This window comes from Petaurus breviceps, unplaced genomic scaffold (genome assembly GCF_028583685.1).
Source record: "Petaurus breviceps papuanus isolate PSGF00001 unplaced genomic scaffold, PetGlider_PUasm1.0 90903, whole genome shotgun sequence".
In the NCBI taxonomy this organism is placed as follows: domain Eukaryota; kingdom Metazoa; phylum Chordata; class Mammalia; order Diprotodontia; family Petauridae; genus Petaurus; species Petaurus breviceps.
The window spans coordinates 18,697,367-18,712,095 of record NW_027187376.1 but is presented as its reverse complement, the minus strand read 5'-3'; the positions used below and the strand labels follow the sequence as shown (position 1 = coordinate 18,712,095).

Below are 14,729 nucleotides of genomic sequence, written 5' to 3'. Positions count from 1 at the left end.
CTTAGCACAGTATCTAGAACATGATAGGTGCTTTATAAATGTTTATTGATGTGAAATGACAAAAGAGATACAGAATGCTTTTGGGGTTCAAGATGATACCCGGACCTGTTCTCAGCGGGAGAAAACCATCTCTGTATAACCATTAGAACTCAGAGAAATTAGATTTTCTTAAAAGTCACTGAAAAGCAAAATGATCTTCATCCTATTGCCAAGCAGGTGGCAAAAAGGGGAGGTGTTTATTTACTTATCTTCACCATGGAAAACCAAGGTATTGAGCAAGGATTTCTCTGATTAGAGCAAGAGATTTCTCTGATTGTCCATGGGAGCAGCTAGGTGGCGCAGTGAATAAAGCATCAGCCCTGGAGTCAGAAGGACCTGAGTTCAAATTTGGCCTCTGACACTTAACACTTACTAGCTGTGTGACCTTGGGCAAGTCACTTAACCCCAATTGCCTTGCCTTCCCCCCTCTGAAAAAAAAAGGATATTATACATAGCAAATTAAAAAAAAAGTCTTAGTAAATCTCCTTTCTGTCCCCTTACTCTGCCAACACTCTGGTGCAGGCCCATATTACTTCACACCTAGATTGTTGCAATAATCTCCTGGTGAGTCTGGCAGCCTCAAGTCTGTCTCCATTCCAGTCTATCTTGCAGTCAGTCACTAAAGTGATTTTCCTAAACTACAGGTCTGACCATGTCATTCACCTACTCATGAGGTAGACTCATTGGCTTCCTATCTCCTTTAGGGTGAAATATGAAATGCTCTGACATTCAGAGCCCTTCATAACCTAGCCCCCTTCTGCCTTTGCATTCTTCCTATACCTTACTCCTTACTATGTATAATTTCCTAATTGTTTTCCCAGTCTCAAATCTTTTCTTTCTACAGTCTATAACTACAAATCTACCAAAATGACATTCTTAAAAGGACAGCTCTCACTGTAGCCACTCCTCTGTTCAAAAAAATTACAGCAACTTTTATTACCATTAGGACAGTTTGTTACCTGTAGTGCCATTATAACCTATAGGAACAATGTCCTCTACGTGGCATTTAAAGCACTTCACAACCTGGCTTCAGCCTACTCTTTCTGGCATTCCATCACCAGGCTTTTGTAGACTCACCTCTGTCTGGAATATACTCCTTCTTTGCTTTTTGGCTCGTGTAATCTAATTTCTTTCAAAGGTCAGGTTTAATGTCACCTTCCTACATGGAGTCTTTTCTGAACTCCTTGCCTGTCTTCCTTTCTTCCTCCCTTCCTCTCTCTTTCTCTTTCTCCCTCCCTTCCTTCGTTCCTTCCTTCCCTCCTTTCTTATTTCTTTCCTCTTCTCCCTCTTTCCTTCCTTCCCTTTACTTGAATTGCTCCTTTTTTTAGTTTGTGGGGTTTTTTAAACCATTGAATAATTTTCCCCCAATTACATGTAAAAACAATTTTTAAGATTCGTTTTTTAAAAATCTTGAGTTCCAAATTCTCTCCCTCCCTTCTTCCCTTCCTCACCTCTCTCCTTGAGATGTTAAGCAATTTAAGTATAGGTTATACATATGCAATCATATAAAACACACAGACCAAAAAAACATCTCTGCCATCACCAGGGCCAGGCATATAGTTTGTGCTAAGTAAATGCTTGTTGACTGATGTTTTCTAAAGTGTTAGAGCAAAGTATGGTCATTCATATCACCACCAACAGAAAAAATATTCATAAAATGGGAAGTAATTTGTACTCTGGCATGGGTCATTTAACAGTTTTTTCTTTATTTTAAGGTTCTACATTTGAAAGTAAATGTTTTCATATTATAAACTTAGTAACTATAAACTAAATAAACATTCAAATAAAATAAAGAATAAAATAATGCATAAACAATAACAATAAGTATATTCAAGTGTTGTCTATATCAACTTTAACCAAAAAAAATGTAGAATGACAGGCTAGAGTGCTACCAATTTGGAATCAGGAGGCTGTTAGTGCCACTTGACATTTACTAGTCATATGAACGTTGGTAAATCACTAAATTTCTCTGATCCTCAGTGTCTTCATTTATTAAAGGAATTCTTAATCTAGACTCTGCAGGCGTTCATGAGGACCAAGGATAGATTGGGAGAAGGGGGCACATCTATGGACTTGAATGGGGAGAAAACAATTGTATTTTATGGATTTAAAACATTCTGTAATAGTTTTTTGTAGGCTTCACCTGACCGCCAAAAGGGTCCATCTCTGTCTCTTCCCCCACCACCTTTCCCTTTCTGTGCGTGTACATACATATATACATGTATATATGTATGTATGCATACACAGAGAGAGAGGGTATCTCTGATCTACAAAATGAGGATAATTACCGTGTTTCCCCGATAATAAGACCTATCCCGAAAATAAGCCCTCCCCTTACTGTGTAAGATTCCTCTAAAATAAGCCTATTGAGATTGCTACTGTAGTGAAGGTGATCCCCTGTACTACATGTGACATTACGGTACCCTCTGTATGCACCGTCGTCTTCCCCCCCACCCCCCCATGAAACGCATGCCACGCTCTGAGCTGCATCCAATCAGAGCTGCAGCAGTGAGCGCGTCATCCTGTTCTTCCCCAGTGATTTGCTTGCTGGCGCCATTGAGAGCAGTGCCGTGGAGGAGAGCTGAGGCAGGACAACATAAGCCCTCCCCTGAAAATAAGCCCTCTGGTGTTTTTCTTTCCAAAAAAATTAATAAGACACAGTGTCTTATTATCGGGGAAACACGGTATATTTATATTATCTACCTCACAGGTTGTTGTAGTTTCAGATCCTCATATATGTAAAACTATGTGCCGACTTTAAAGCTCTCTATAACTCAGTTATTGATTAGTCTACCCTTTTTAATTAGTTGTGTGGTGTTGAGGATATGTTCTGTTGTTTAAAAAAAAAAAACCCAAACATTTGTGAATGCTTGTCTTTTCCCTTCTCATTTTCATCAGATGTCCTCTTTGTGTGTGAAGAGCAAGATTGTAATCATAAAGGCTTTTTTTTTTTTGTAGATGAAATTCACATGTGATGTGGTGATTGCTGGTATCTTCTTATTCTCAGTTTTTTGGACATAATACAATATATGATAGTTACCAATTTTACGTACTTTTTCTTTGGAATATTTTGAAAATTGATCCTTAATTCTTTCAAATTTATGTTGCCTGTAGGTAGCATGGATTCTTTTTTTCTTTTCTGTGTGTACTCAGCCTCGTCCAGCTACTTTCCCTGACTTACTTTTAAAAGATTTTTTTAAACTCCTTGCAAGGACCACTCAAATTAAACCCTGTCTGTAAGGCCCCTTTCTCCTGATCCGTCCTTCTACTACCCCTCTTCTTGGTGTTCCCTTTTCCTGTCTTCCCTCTTTGATTTCTCTTTTCTCCCTCCCTTCTCTCTTCTCCCTTTCACTCACTCTACATTCCTTGCCCTCCTCACCACCTCCCTTTCTCTGTTTCTGTCTGCCCCTCCCTCCAAGAGGACTTTACTACTGTAATAGTCTGTTAGAAAAGAGGTTTAATGGGGGCAGCTACGTGGCACAGTGAATAGAGCACTGGCCCTAGAGTCAGGAGGACCTTAGTTCAAATTTGGCCTCAGACACTTAACACAAAAAACGAGCTGTGTGACCTTGGGCAAGTCATTTAACTCCAATTGCCCTCCCCCCCCCCCAAAAAAAAGGAGGTTTTATGAATTCTGTAATTTGGTACATGATCTCTTATGTCATTAGGAACAAAACTATTCATAGACCTGTCCCAAGGTACTCTGGGTCCATTGCTACCTGTATTTTGTAGGAAAACATCCATGATTTTTTAGATCTGGAAAGGGCAGAAGTGGAGTTGATGTTGTTTGATGTTGTATAAAGTCCTACTTAAGGGATGCTTTGAGTTTCCTTTGTACCTCAAATTTTGTCAGGTTGAGGAAGAAAGATATCTACAGACTAGATTCTCTGGTTTGTTTTTAGTTTGTGAAATACTCCATATTGAAAGCAAACAGTATTTTGCAGAAAAGTATCTGTACCTTTTTAAGTCTGGCAAAAGGCAAACAAAGAACCGTTTTCTCTTTTCATTTACCCTTTAAATCAGCCAATCCTTACGTAGCTAGGAGCTGGGGTGCAGACACAAAATGCAATCAGTTCCTACCTAAAAGGAGCTTCTCTTCCAATGGGGGCAGCCTTTATAAAGACATGAAAGTGGGAATGTAGAGTCATGTGGGAGGAACAGAGAGACAATCTGTATACCGTTTTCTGATTACTATTTTAAATTTTGTTTATGGATTGAACTAGGTAAGTTTTAGTTTGTTAACTCTTCCCATTATTTTTTTTTAAAGATTGCCTGCCATTTTGACTGAGTATAATTTTAACTTGACTGCTAATTTATCAAAGTTTAATCACATAATATAACGGAGAACTGTTATAATTAAAGCTAAAAAAACTAGCTTAAGTTGGTTTCTTTAAACCACAGAGAGAATTTATGAAGAATAATTTCAAATTTAAGGAATTGACTATATAGCTAGACAATAAGCTTTTGCCGTTATTTGTTCAACTCTCTCCAGGTGTTCAGCACTCCACTAAGTTTCCAGTTCTTTGCTACCACAAAAAGAGATGCTATAAATTATTTTTGTGCTGGATTCCAGTGTCAGTTAAGCATAATCTATGGCAGGATCCACACCATACTAGAAAGATTTTGACCTGGTAATGAGCCTGTTGTCAAGGATTCATCTATCAAATCAATTAGTAACCATTTATTGACAAAAGGCTTACTCAAGTCTCAGATGTTTAAAAAAATACAACTAATAACCTCATTGCTGTTATGTAAAGATGCAAAAACTGATAGCCTAAAATATTTCTTCCTCGATTTCAAAACATTTGAAAAGAAACTATTTCTGCTGGTGGGGTAGGTTGGGTTCTTTGGATTTAAAATAAAACAAAATATAGGCATATTTGAAAACTATATGTATTTTTAGGAGAAATAAGTTAATTGTTTAGTATATGAATTATTAATCAGAGAAATGTTTTGATTGGTCACACATGCTACAGATGTCATTACTCTCAAGTAGGTTTTGCTTTTTCTAAGCATGTGAGTTACTCCCCTTGTGCAGGTTACAGTCTTTTTGTGCTCCACAGGTGGTCTTTTAGAGTTTCTTTGGTCAAAGTGGACCTTGTGCATTAGACAGCCTGGTGATGAGAATCTCCATGCTTGCTTAGGCTTTGTTTACCTTTGCCCAGGTTGTTCTTGGGAGCTACCTTCTCCATGCATGCATGAGGCTTTTCTCATCTTCCAGCTGCCACTCTTCTCCCATCCAATTTTTTTGGGTACTTGGTGCCTATTTTGTATCTTCCAAATATATATGTTGTTTCCTCTCATAGAAGGTAAACTCCTTAAGGATAGAGACGTTTTTGTCTTTGTAACTTCAGTGCCTTGTACAGAATTGTTTCCCATTCTAGGTACTTAGTATTTAGAATATAGGGTGTTTCAAAAGTTTTAGAGTTGTTTCAGGTTATTAAAGCTGAAAACTGCAGCTGTATGTATATGTTGTTTCTTCTGATAAAATGTTAGTTCCTTGAGGATAGGGACTGACTGTTTTACTTTTGTGTTTATATCCTTTGTCCAACCCTCCATATGTGCTTAAATAAATACTTTTTTATTCCTTCACTGATAGATGAATCCTTGACAACAGGCTCATTACCAGGTCAGAATCTTTCTAGTTTGGTGTGGATCCTGCCATATAGTATGCTTAACTGACATTGAAATTCAGCACAAAAATATTTATAGCATCTCTTTTTGTGGTAGCAAAGAACTGGAAATTTAGTGGAGTGCTGACACCTGGGGAGGGCTAAACAAATAATGGCATATGAACATATGTAGAATTCTATTGTACTGTAAAATATAGCCAAAGAAATGGTTTCAGAGAAAAATGGGGAGAATTGTATGTCTTGATTTAGAATGAAGTGAGCAGAACTAGGAAAAAAGTATTATAGTATCATTGACATTGTAAAGACAAACAACTTTGAAATTTTTAAGAAAATAGATCCATGCGATTTCTAATCACAATTCCAGAGGATCAGTAATGAAGAATGCTTCCCACTTCCAGACAGAGGGATGATGGACTCAGGATGAAGAATGAGAAATACATCTTTAAAATTGTCTATGAAAGGATTTGTTTTGACTATGCCCTTTATTTTATTTTTAGCAATTGGGGTTAAGTACCTTGCTCAAGGTACAGGCAGTTATTTTGTGTGGGTGCTGAGTATCTGAGTCTGGAACCGATCCCAGGTCTCCCAACGCCAGGGCCGACACTCTTACTCACTGTGCCACCTGGCCACCCCTGCCCTTTTGTTTTTGTTTTTGTTTTTATTCTTCAATAGGGTCAGAGAGAAAATAAATGCTTATTAATTAACAAACCTAGCACTATCTTCCTCCACAGTGAAGGGTCAGAATAAGACTTTCTTCTCTTATAAATGTTTAAGTTTTTTGTTTGAGATTAGATTTTTGTGATTTTAATAGCTTAAATTTTGGCTCTAATAAGTAAACCATGTCCAAATAGTGACTAATGCTTATATATTTTCATGCAATAGGAAGATTCTAAAATGATGCCTTTTAATCTTTCGCACCTTAGATTGCAAAATTGCGCCAGCAGTTACAGAGAAGTAAACACAGCAGCAGGCATCATCGGGATAAAGACCGACAGTCTCCATTCCACGGCAACCATGCAGCCATTAACCAGTGTCAGGTGAGTCATCTGATACAGTGTGTGGAGAATGTGAATGTTACTGCGATTTGTTGTTTGGCAAATAATCATTTTTGGGAAAAAGAACTCCCCACAGCATGTGCTTGCAAGATGATTAGATAGTAACTGCATAAAAGCCTTAAGAAAGAACAGAAATATTTGCTAAGCTGTGAAAGGAGGTTTAGGTGTCAGACCCGGGAGCTCCCACCACGGGGGCCTTGGAAAGTTCTTCCTGTTTGCCTTCCCATCACTTCCTTTGTCTGAAGTGAAAGTAACTAGTGATTATAGAGATTATAGAGCAGCTTCGTTGTTAGTATATCTCTCTTAGATATAATGCCTCAGCAGATGAGGGGCTCAGTACCTTCTGAAGGTTAGAGAATATAATAGTTTACATTTATGTAATACTTTAGGTTTACAAAATGCTTTTCATGTACTCTCTCCTTGGATCCTCTCAGCAGCCCTGGGAGATAGATAGTTCAAGTCTTATCCTCAGTTGCAAATGAAGGAAATGAGGCAGGAGGGACTTAATTAGGTCACAATAAGTAGGAAAATTTAGATTGTTGTGCTTTTGTTCTTTGTGGTACACTATAGTGAAAACAGGGCAATTTGTTTTAAAAAGGAAGTAAGTGGGGCGGCTAGGTGGCGCAGTGAATAGAGCACTGGCCCTGGAGTCAGGAGGACCTGAGTTCAAATCACTTAACACTTACTAGCCATGTGACCTTGGGCAAGTCAGTGAACCCCAATTGCTCTGCCTTCCTCCCTCCAAAAAGAAAAAAAAGGAAGCAAATGTTTGTACATTTGTATGTTTTTTTAATTTTGTACCAAGAGGATTAACTTTTGTCACATCACTGGTTTTAAATTTATAACCTTGGCCAAAATTATAAATGACTCCAAGTGCTGGGACTTTGTTCTAGGACATCAGCATTGAGAAAGTGCAGAGATCTAAAATAATCACTTTTAAAGATGAGACAGTTGAAAATTTTGTTACTGTTATACTCTGATGACACTTGTGTTCCAGCAGCTAAAAACTATTTAGTGACAGTAATTCCACCGTAGAGAGGCATGGTGGAATGGACACTGGCTCAAGTATTACTGAACTGCAGTTCAGGTACCATCTATCACACTATGTACAGCTCCTCGGCCAAATCAGCCTCTGTGGATCTCGGCTTTCTCATCTGTAAAATGAGAAGGCTGGACTAAGGGTTTCTGTGTTAGGTTTGTTCCAATCTGGTACCAGTTATCCTGTGATGAGTAATGAAAACAAGAGCTGATGTTCTTCCTTCACTCCTCTGTCCTCCTTAGCAGTTATGTTCCAGAGAAGCTATGCCTGTTAGAGTACCAGTGGTGACTCCCATGGTTCATTGGAGAGCTGTATTCTTGGCATGGTCCATAGAGAGCTAGTATTGGAATCAGAAAGGCTTGAGTTAAAGTCTCACTTCTGACAGCCCTATTGCTGGGCAGCTCTGGGCATTCACTTAACTTCTCACTACCCCAGGCATCTTTCCAACACTGTCCAGACTGTGTTAGGAGATAATTCCTCACCCTTACCAGGGAAGAGGCAGTTCTGGTCCTTATCGCTGTCTCTTTTCATTTGGATATTGACCCCTATACAAAATGACTAGTTGGGACTCAGACCAAATGATGAGGTGTGGAAAGATAAGTTACTTCAGTCTTTTAAATAATTTTTTAAAAATACTTTAGAGTTTAGCAAAAATAGAACTGCATATGAGTAATGTCTAAAATAAAGATTGTACAAATTTATTTCTTTTGCTAGAATAGTTACTGAGTCTTATAGAATTTGAATTAGTTATGGGAATTTATTTTTAATTAAAGCTGTACAAATACAGATTCTTAGGATTTCACATAATAAAATAAGAATTAAGTGATAGTTGTACTGATATATGTTCCATTTAATGAAAGGTGAAACTTCTGGAATTTCCATCTGTTTTTATTTTCACTTTATTTCGTATAATTCCTGAACCCCCTGGTAGCTGGCTAGCAACCTTTTAAAACTTAGACCTCGAATAGCATTTTGTTTTGTAACTCATAATGTACTTTTAAATATTCTATACTATAACTAGCTATCTGTGGTGGTTTCTCATTCCTCAGATACAGTAGTCTCCAACTTTTTTGATTATGTACCTCTTTTCAGTAATGCTTTCCTTCCCTCCCCCCATGTGTGTATTTGTTCATTTACAAAATTTTTATGTAGAGCCCACCCTTTTGAAGGCCATCTGCTATGACTGCAAGTCAGAGGGTGGGTATGGTGTGGGAATGTCCACAGTGGCACATTGGGGTATCTGGATAGAGGATGGGTTATAAGTACCCTGTGCGGCCAATGGCCAAAAGACATTTGGGGAGATTGGGAGCTTGTACAGTGCTGGTGGAGTATTAGGGAATAATGATGAAAGTGGGAGTGATGGTGTTTGAGAAAAGCCCCAGGAAGGGTAGGATTCAACTCATCTTGCTGCCATCTGATTGGTTAAACACTAACTCATCTCTTAAAGTCATGTCCCATCCTCCCAAGGGGGTGTCTGGCTTCATAAGACATCGCACTAACACATAACTTCCTAGAAGCTTTTCTGGATTTCCTTGTCAAGATTTGGTTTGGTACGTTTTTTAGATAGGTTTGGAAAAGTTTATAGATGGGTGCTCACTCTCACTGCTTGTTACTGTTCCATAATTTTTAATGTCCTGTTCCTCATCATTTTTTATATTAAGTTATATTTTCTATTATTTTAATATAATTTTAAATCTAGCCCTAAAAATGTATGGGATGAATGGGTATGTGTATGTGTGTATACACACTTATGCTAAATCTCAGTTTACTGGCATCTTTAAACTAACCTAGTGGTCATTAGCTGTCTGGAATGTTTTTTTAGCTACATTCTCCTCTTCCCCACTCCCCATCAACAACAAATGAAACCATACCTTTGTGTTGATTCATTTCATCAATTGGCAGATACATTCTGTACCATCTGTTACTAACTAAATTGTAGCTTTGTAGAGGACTAGCCTTCTACTGAATTTTTCATATCATCATTCCCTGCCTATTTGTGTTATTATGTCTCCTCACCAAGGTGCATATCCTTCAATGAAATGGCTATCCTGAACTTTGTTTCCATAGTTCGGGATCTAATTGAGTCAGCTCTAGTAAGCCAACTATTGAATTTGACATACTGGTCATACAGATTTAAGAAAGTGTTAATGAATGCTGATTAAAATTTTTAAACTTAGTGTGTTCATGCTTACTCTCAAGCCTCTACCCCCACCCTAGTTGTTAAACATTTACCAACTTACACCCCTGTTGCTCTATAAACATTATTTGAGCTCAATAGGAGTGCAGGAGAAGTCTTGGGATGAAGTCATCACCAAATTGGAGGCCTGGTTATTGTAGGCTAACAATCATAGTTATAACTGACATTTGGATAGCACATTAAAATTTCTTATTTTATCCTTATAATGTCCCTGTCTGTAGTCATTATACCTTCATGATAAACTCTTCTGTCCTCATCAGCCTTATGACAGTTAATCTGAAAATCTAATTGCATGATTTTTTTTTAATGGATAAAGTCTATATATAGGGATTCTAGCCAATTCCTGTATATAATCTTGGAGGAGTAGCATTTGAATTGGATTTTATCAGACAGATGAGGAGTTTATGCAGGGTATGGGTAACATCATGATCTAAGAGCAGAAGCAGAACATAATGCATTGTGAACAGGAGACATTAAATAGTACAGTTTAGCCAAAGCACTGAGAAATCAAGGGGAGTGACATGAGATCAGACTGAAAAGGTAGGTGAGCTTCAAATTGGTAGTAATAGGAAAAGAGGTTTGAACTCAAAAAACATAGGCAGGGCAGGCACAAAGGGTTTTGGCTAAAGGATGGCATGAGCTGGTCTGTGCATCAATAAACCTCACACCTGTGTGAACATGGACCTGAATGCTAGAAGTCCTTTAAGTGATCTCAGATGGTGACCAGCCACTAAATTAACTCTGGCCTCTCCTTTCCTCACCATTCTGAATAAATGGCCCTTAACTGTATTGTACTTTTAGTTTTCAGCACAAATGACCCCGGCTAGGAGATATTTGGCCTTTTCTTATTCTGTTAACTAAATGTATATGTAGCTAATTCTCAATGGAAAATTTAAGACAGTCAGGGTTAAGTCACTTGCCTAGGGTCACACAGTCAATAAGCATCTACTTAATTGAAGTCAGGTCCTCCTGCCTCCAGGAGTGGTCCTCTACCACTGTGCTGCCTAGCTGCCCCAGCTTTATGTTAATAAAGCTTTGATCTAATAAGTTAATCGTTTGTACACATAGTATGTGTTCAAGAATGATTCCCATATGTCCATTAAAATATAATCAGTTTTATTTTTTTTAAATGTTGTTTGCTATACCCAATGCCTGCTGATTGTTTTGAGTGAACAAAGTAGTCATGTCATGATATAGGAACATGAGGCTTCTTTGTAATCTTCCCGTCTTCCACATCTTTCACTGTTTACTTCTGACCAATTCTTTCCCTATAACTTCTCAACCATCCTCACTTGATTCCCGCCCTAAATTGAAGGGACTGAATATCAAAGTGTGTACTAGTTTAATTTGGAGGGTCTTACTAAAGTCTCCATAGAATTTTTTGTCTGTTTCTCTTCTGCATCTGATGTTAAATGAATGAAAAAGTGTTTTGGAAGTGTTTACTACCTGCTAAGCACTGTGCCAGGAATAGGGATAAAAACAGAGAAGCATAATTGCCTGCCCCTCCCTTCAGCGCACACAGGAAGTTTCAGCCTCAAGTCGAGTAGAAAGATGTGCTGGTGCTTAGTGGCAAAGAACATGATAATGCATCTTCCTTAAATTATTTCTGCTGATAAAATCACCTCTACTTCTGATAGTAAACAGTTTGACAGTGCTAAGAACTGTGATAAACAGTGAGAAATTTTTTTCCTGAGTCTAAAGTAACTGTGTTTGCTGAAGGAAATGGGGACTGCAGCACTCACAAGAAGGACTCGTCAAGGTTTGTTTCTTGGGCCAGAAACGAGGCCCAGTGATCTGGGGTGGCTGCTATTCCCTGGGTTTTAGTTTCCATACCAGTTGGTGTTGGTATTGGTGTGAAGAAGGGACCCTTTCCTTTATTCTGTTAATGAATGTGAGGCCTAGGTTGGAGGCACAGGCCTAGCCTGACAGGTCCTGCTCTTTACTTTAGGGTGCTGGACTGTCTCAGGGGAGAGGACTGTCACTATCTTGAACTATCGGGACCCTGGATTATCTCTGAGTGGAGGTGGTGGTTGAGGTGATGGCATGGAACTGGTTGGATTTACCTAATGCTTGCTGCGTGAGGTGGTTTGTCTTGCCCATCCTATAAGTGGCATTGGTCAAATGGAACATAAATTACAGATAATTTGCATAAATGAGATAATGAAATGCTATTTCTTGTTGCATTTGGGCCTATAATAAAACCAAATCTTCTAACTGCTTCAAGGAATAACTGTAAACCATTCTTATAACTAACTGCCTTCTTCTTGTTTCATTGATTCCCTACCTATGGTAGTATGTCCATTCTCATTTAGAGAACCAAATGTCAAATGCAAATTTAGGAATGGTTACAACTTTGTGATATTTAACAGAATACCTTTTCTACCATTACTACAGAAGGGAAAGGCAGCTTTCACAGGGCTGAGAGTTGTTTTGTAGTTTCATGTGTTTTTTTTTTTGTTTGTTTTTGTGGGTTACCATAGCCAAAGAATTCATCACCAAGTGGCCGACCTACTGAACTGAACCTTTCTATAGTTAGACTGACCCTCAGAAAACAGGCTTGGTTTGCTGTTGGGAGGCCTTTTAAGCATGTTCCTTCCAGAACTTACACTCAGCTTGGTCTTTGAGAATCCAAAATGACCATAGCAGCCTACTGTGGTGTCAGAGTAGCACTTTGTGGAGCATGTTAGTAGGTAATAACCACACTTTAAAAGCAATATTCATCAGTGGACCTCAATCTTTATCAGTTAGTTGATATGAAACTGTACAGAACTGTACAGCTCTCACTTTGCCTGTTATTTATTTAATTTTATAGAGGAAAAAAATTTCCTAAGATCTCTTTAAAAAAAATGTCTCCCATACATGTCAGTCATTTCAAATCCCTTGAAAGTTGTTACGTACAACCTTTGTAACTTTCTTCAACAACTCTGATGAAAAATATTGTGTCAGATGTATGTCACTTAACGAGTATTTGTTAAGCCTTTGTGGACCAGACACTTGATAAGCACAGAGGGTCAAAAAGGACAGCAGCCATTATGAAGGAGCTTAGAATGCATTGGAAAATCCAGTTTGATAAAGGACAGTGATCACTATCATCAAATGATAGTGAGGTGTTCCTGTTGTTCCCCTCTTAAAGATGACATCATATCAATTGTGTCAAGCCCTAGAAACATTGCCGAGCCTCCTGAATGAGATCAATACACAGCTACTCAAAAGTTTGACTGGATCATTCGTTCACTTGGGAAAACTCTCGATTAGATGAAGAACATCTGTTGCCCAAATTATTACATACACTTCAGTGGACAACCCATAGATTTTGTCCATCTGGACATGTATATCTGGAACAGATAATAAAAATAGGCAGTGAGTTGGCCTAGAATTAAACGGAATTAGAATAGGGTGTGAAAAAGAATAGTTTAGATTTTCTCAAAGAATTCGAGTACTCCTTCAGTGACCCCATGCTTGTCCCAGAAAGATTTTGTTAATGTTTCTCAATACTACTATTCAGTAGGTATGGTATGGCTGTAAGCCATGGACAATCTCCAAAGATTTGAAAATAAGCATTATGCTTGTGAGGCAGGAAAGAGCCATGTGCTGCATATGAGCAGACCACAACATAGAACAATGGAAAACTTCAAAGAGGGGAAGGATCTTATCAGATCTTTAGGGGTTAGGAAGAGAAGATTGGTCAAAAGATTGGTCCCTCTGGTGTATGAGAAGGATTTCAGGTGGATAGCTCAAGGGCTCCTTTGCTACCATGAAAACCCTGAAATCTAGATAAGTTAATCTGCATTATACTTCATGGGCAGGCATGAATAGCTTGCAATCTGCATCGCTGGAGGAAATCTTCAAATGGATAAAATGTTTGATTATGAACTAATGGAATTCTAGGTTGGATTCTAAAAAATTTTAAACTTCAGTGGCTAGTGTCATTTACAGATGGTGCTGTTTGGTATATCCAACTACAGTATACTATAAATTCTTTAAATTCTAAAGAGGAATTATTACTTTTGAAATTTTTATTGACTGCTAGCTTTTCTTTTCATGAATAGACAAACCCATGTTCTTTATTTTTTTTTATCAAATGCTTTATTGACTTCTAGTTTACATCATTCATTTCTACAAGATTTTGAGTTACAAATTTTCTCCCCGTTTTTCCCCTACCCACCACCCTAAAATAGCTATCCCACTGGATATCCCCTCCTACAATCTGCTCTCTCCCATATCTTCTCCCATACCCCCTCTGATTTTCCAGTAGGGCACGGTGGATCTCTATGCCCCGGTGCCTGTATATCTTATTTCCCATTTACATGTAAAATAATATTAATGATAATAGTATATGTGTGTGTGTGTGTGTGTGTGTGTGTGTATATAAACATTTGATTTTAAAGCTTTGAATTCCAGATTCATTCCCTTCCTCCCTTGTCACCCACCCTTACTGGGAAAATAAGCAATTCAGTATAGGTTGTTGTAGCAGCAAGCACCCCAAGCATCCTCAGGGTGGCTGCCCATACAGGTTCTTGGATCTGCTTTGATAAAGGAAAGCAACTCAAAATGGGTTAACAAGCTTACTTTAATCAGTCAGACCATATATCGTTTACCTTGTTCAGGGGAAAAAGGTCAGCACCCCGAACTTCAAAGTATACAGGCAGAATTATCAAGACAGAAACAGATCAAGTAGACAGCTTTCCAAACTGTCCAACCATTACATCCATACCCAATTGTGATAGTAATGGCAATTAAAGATTCCCCTGTATTGGCTTGGTTTT

The 14,729-nt window shown here is 38.3% G+C and overlaps 1 protein-coding gene across 2 annotated transcripts in view; it reads left to right on the top strand.

Annotated features, from left to right (window-relative positions):
* Positions 1-14,729, top strand: part of FAM117B (family with sequence similarity 117 member B) — a 116,272-nt gene that overhangs the window by 71,584 nt on the left and 29,959 nt on the right. For both annotated transcript variants that reach the window (XM_069075349.1, XM_069075348.1), the window contains exon 4: positions 6,596-6,709. In XM_069075349.1, coding sequence (XP_068931450.1) covers positions 6,596-6,709 — 114 coding nt within the window. The remainder of the gene's footprint in view (positions 1-6,595; positions 6,710-14,729) is intronic.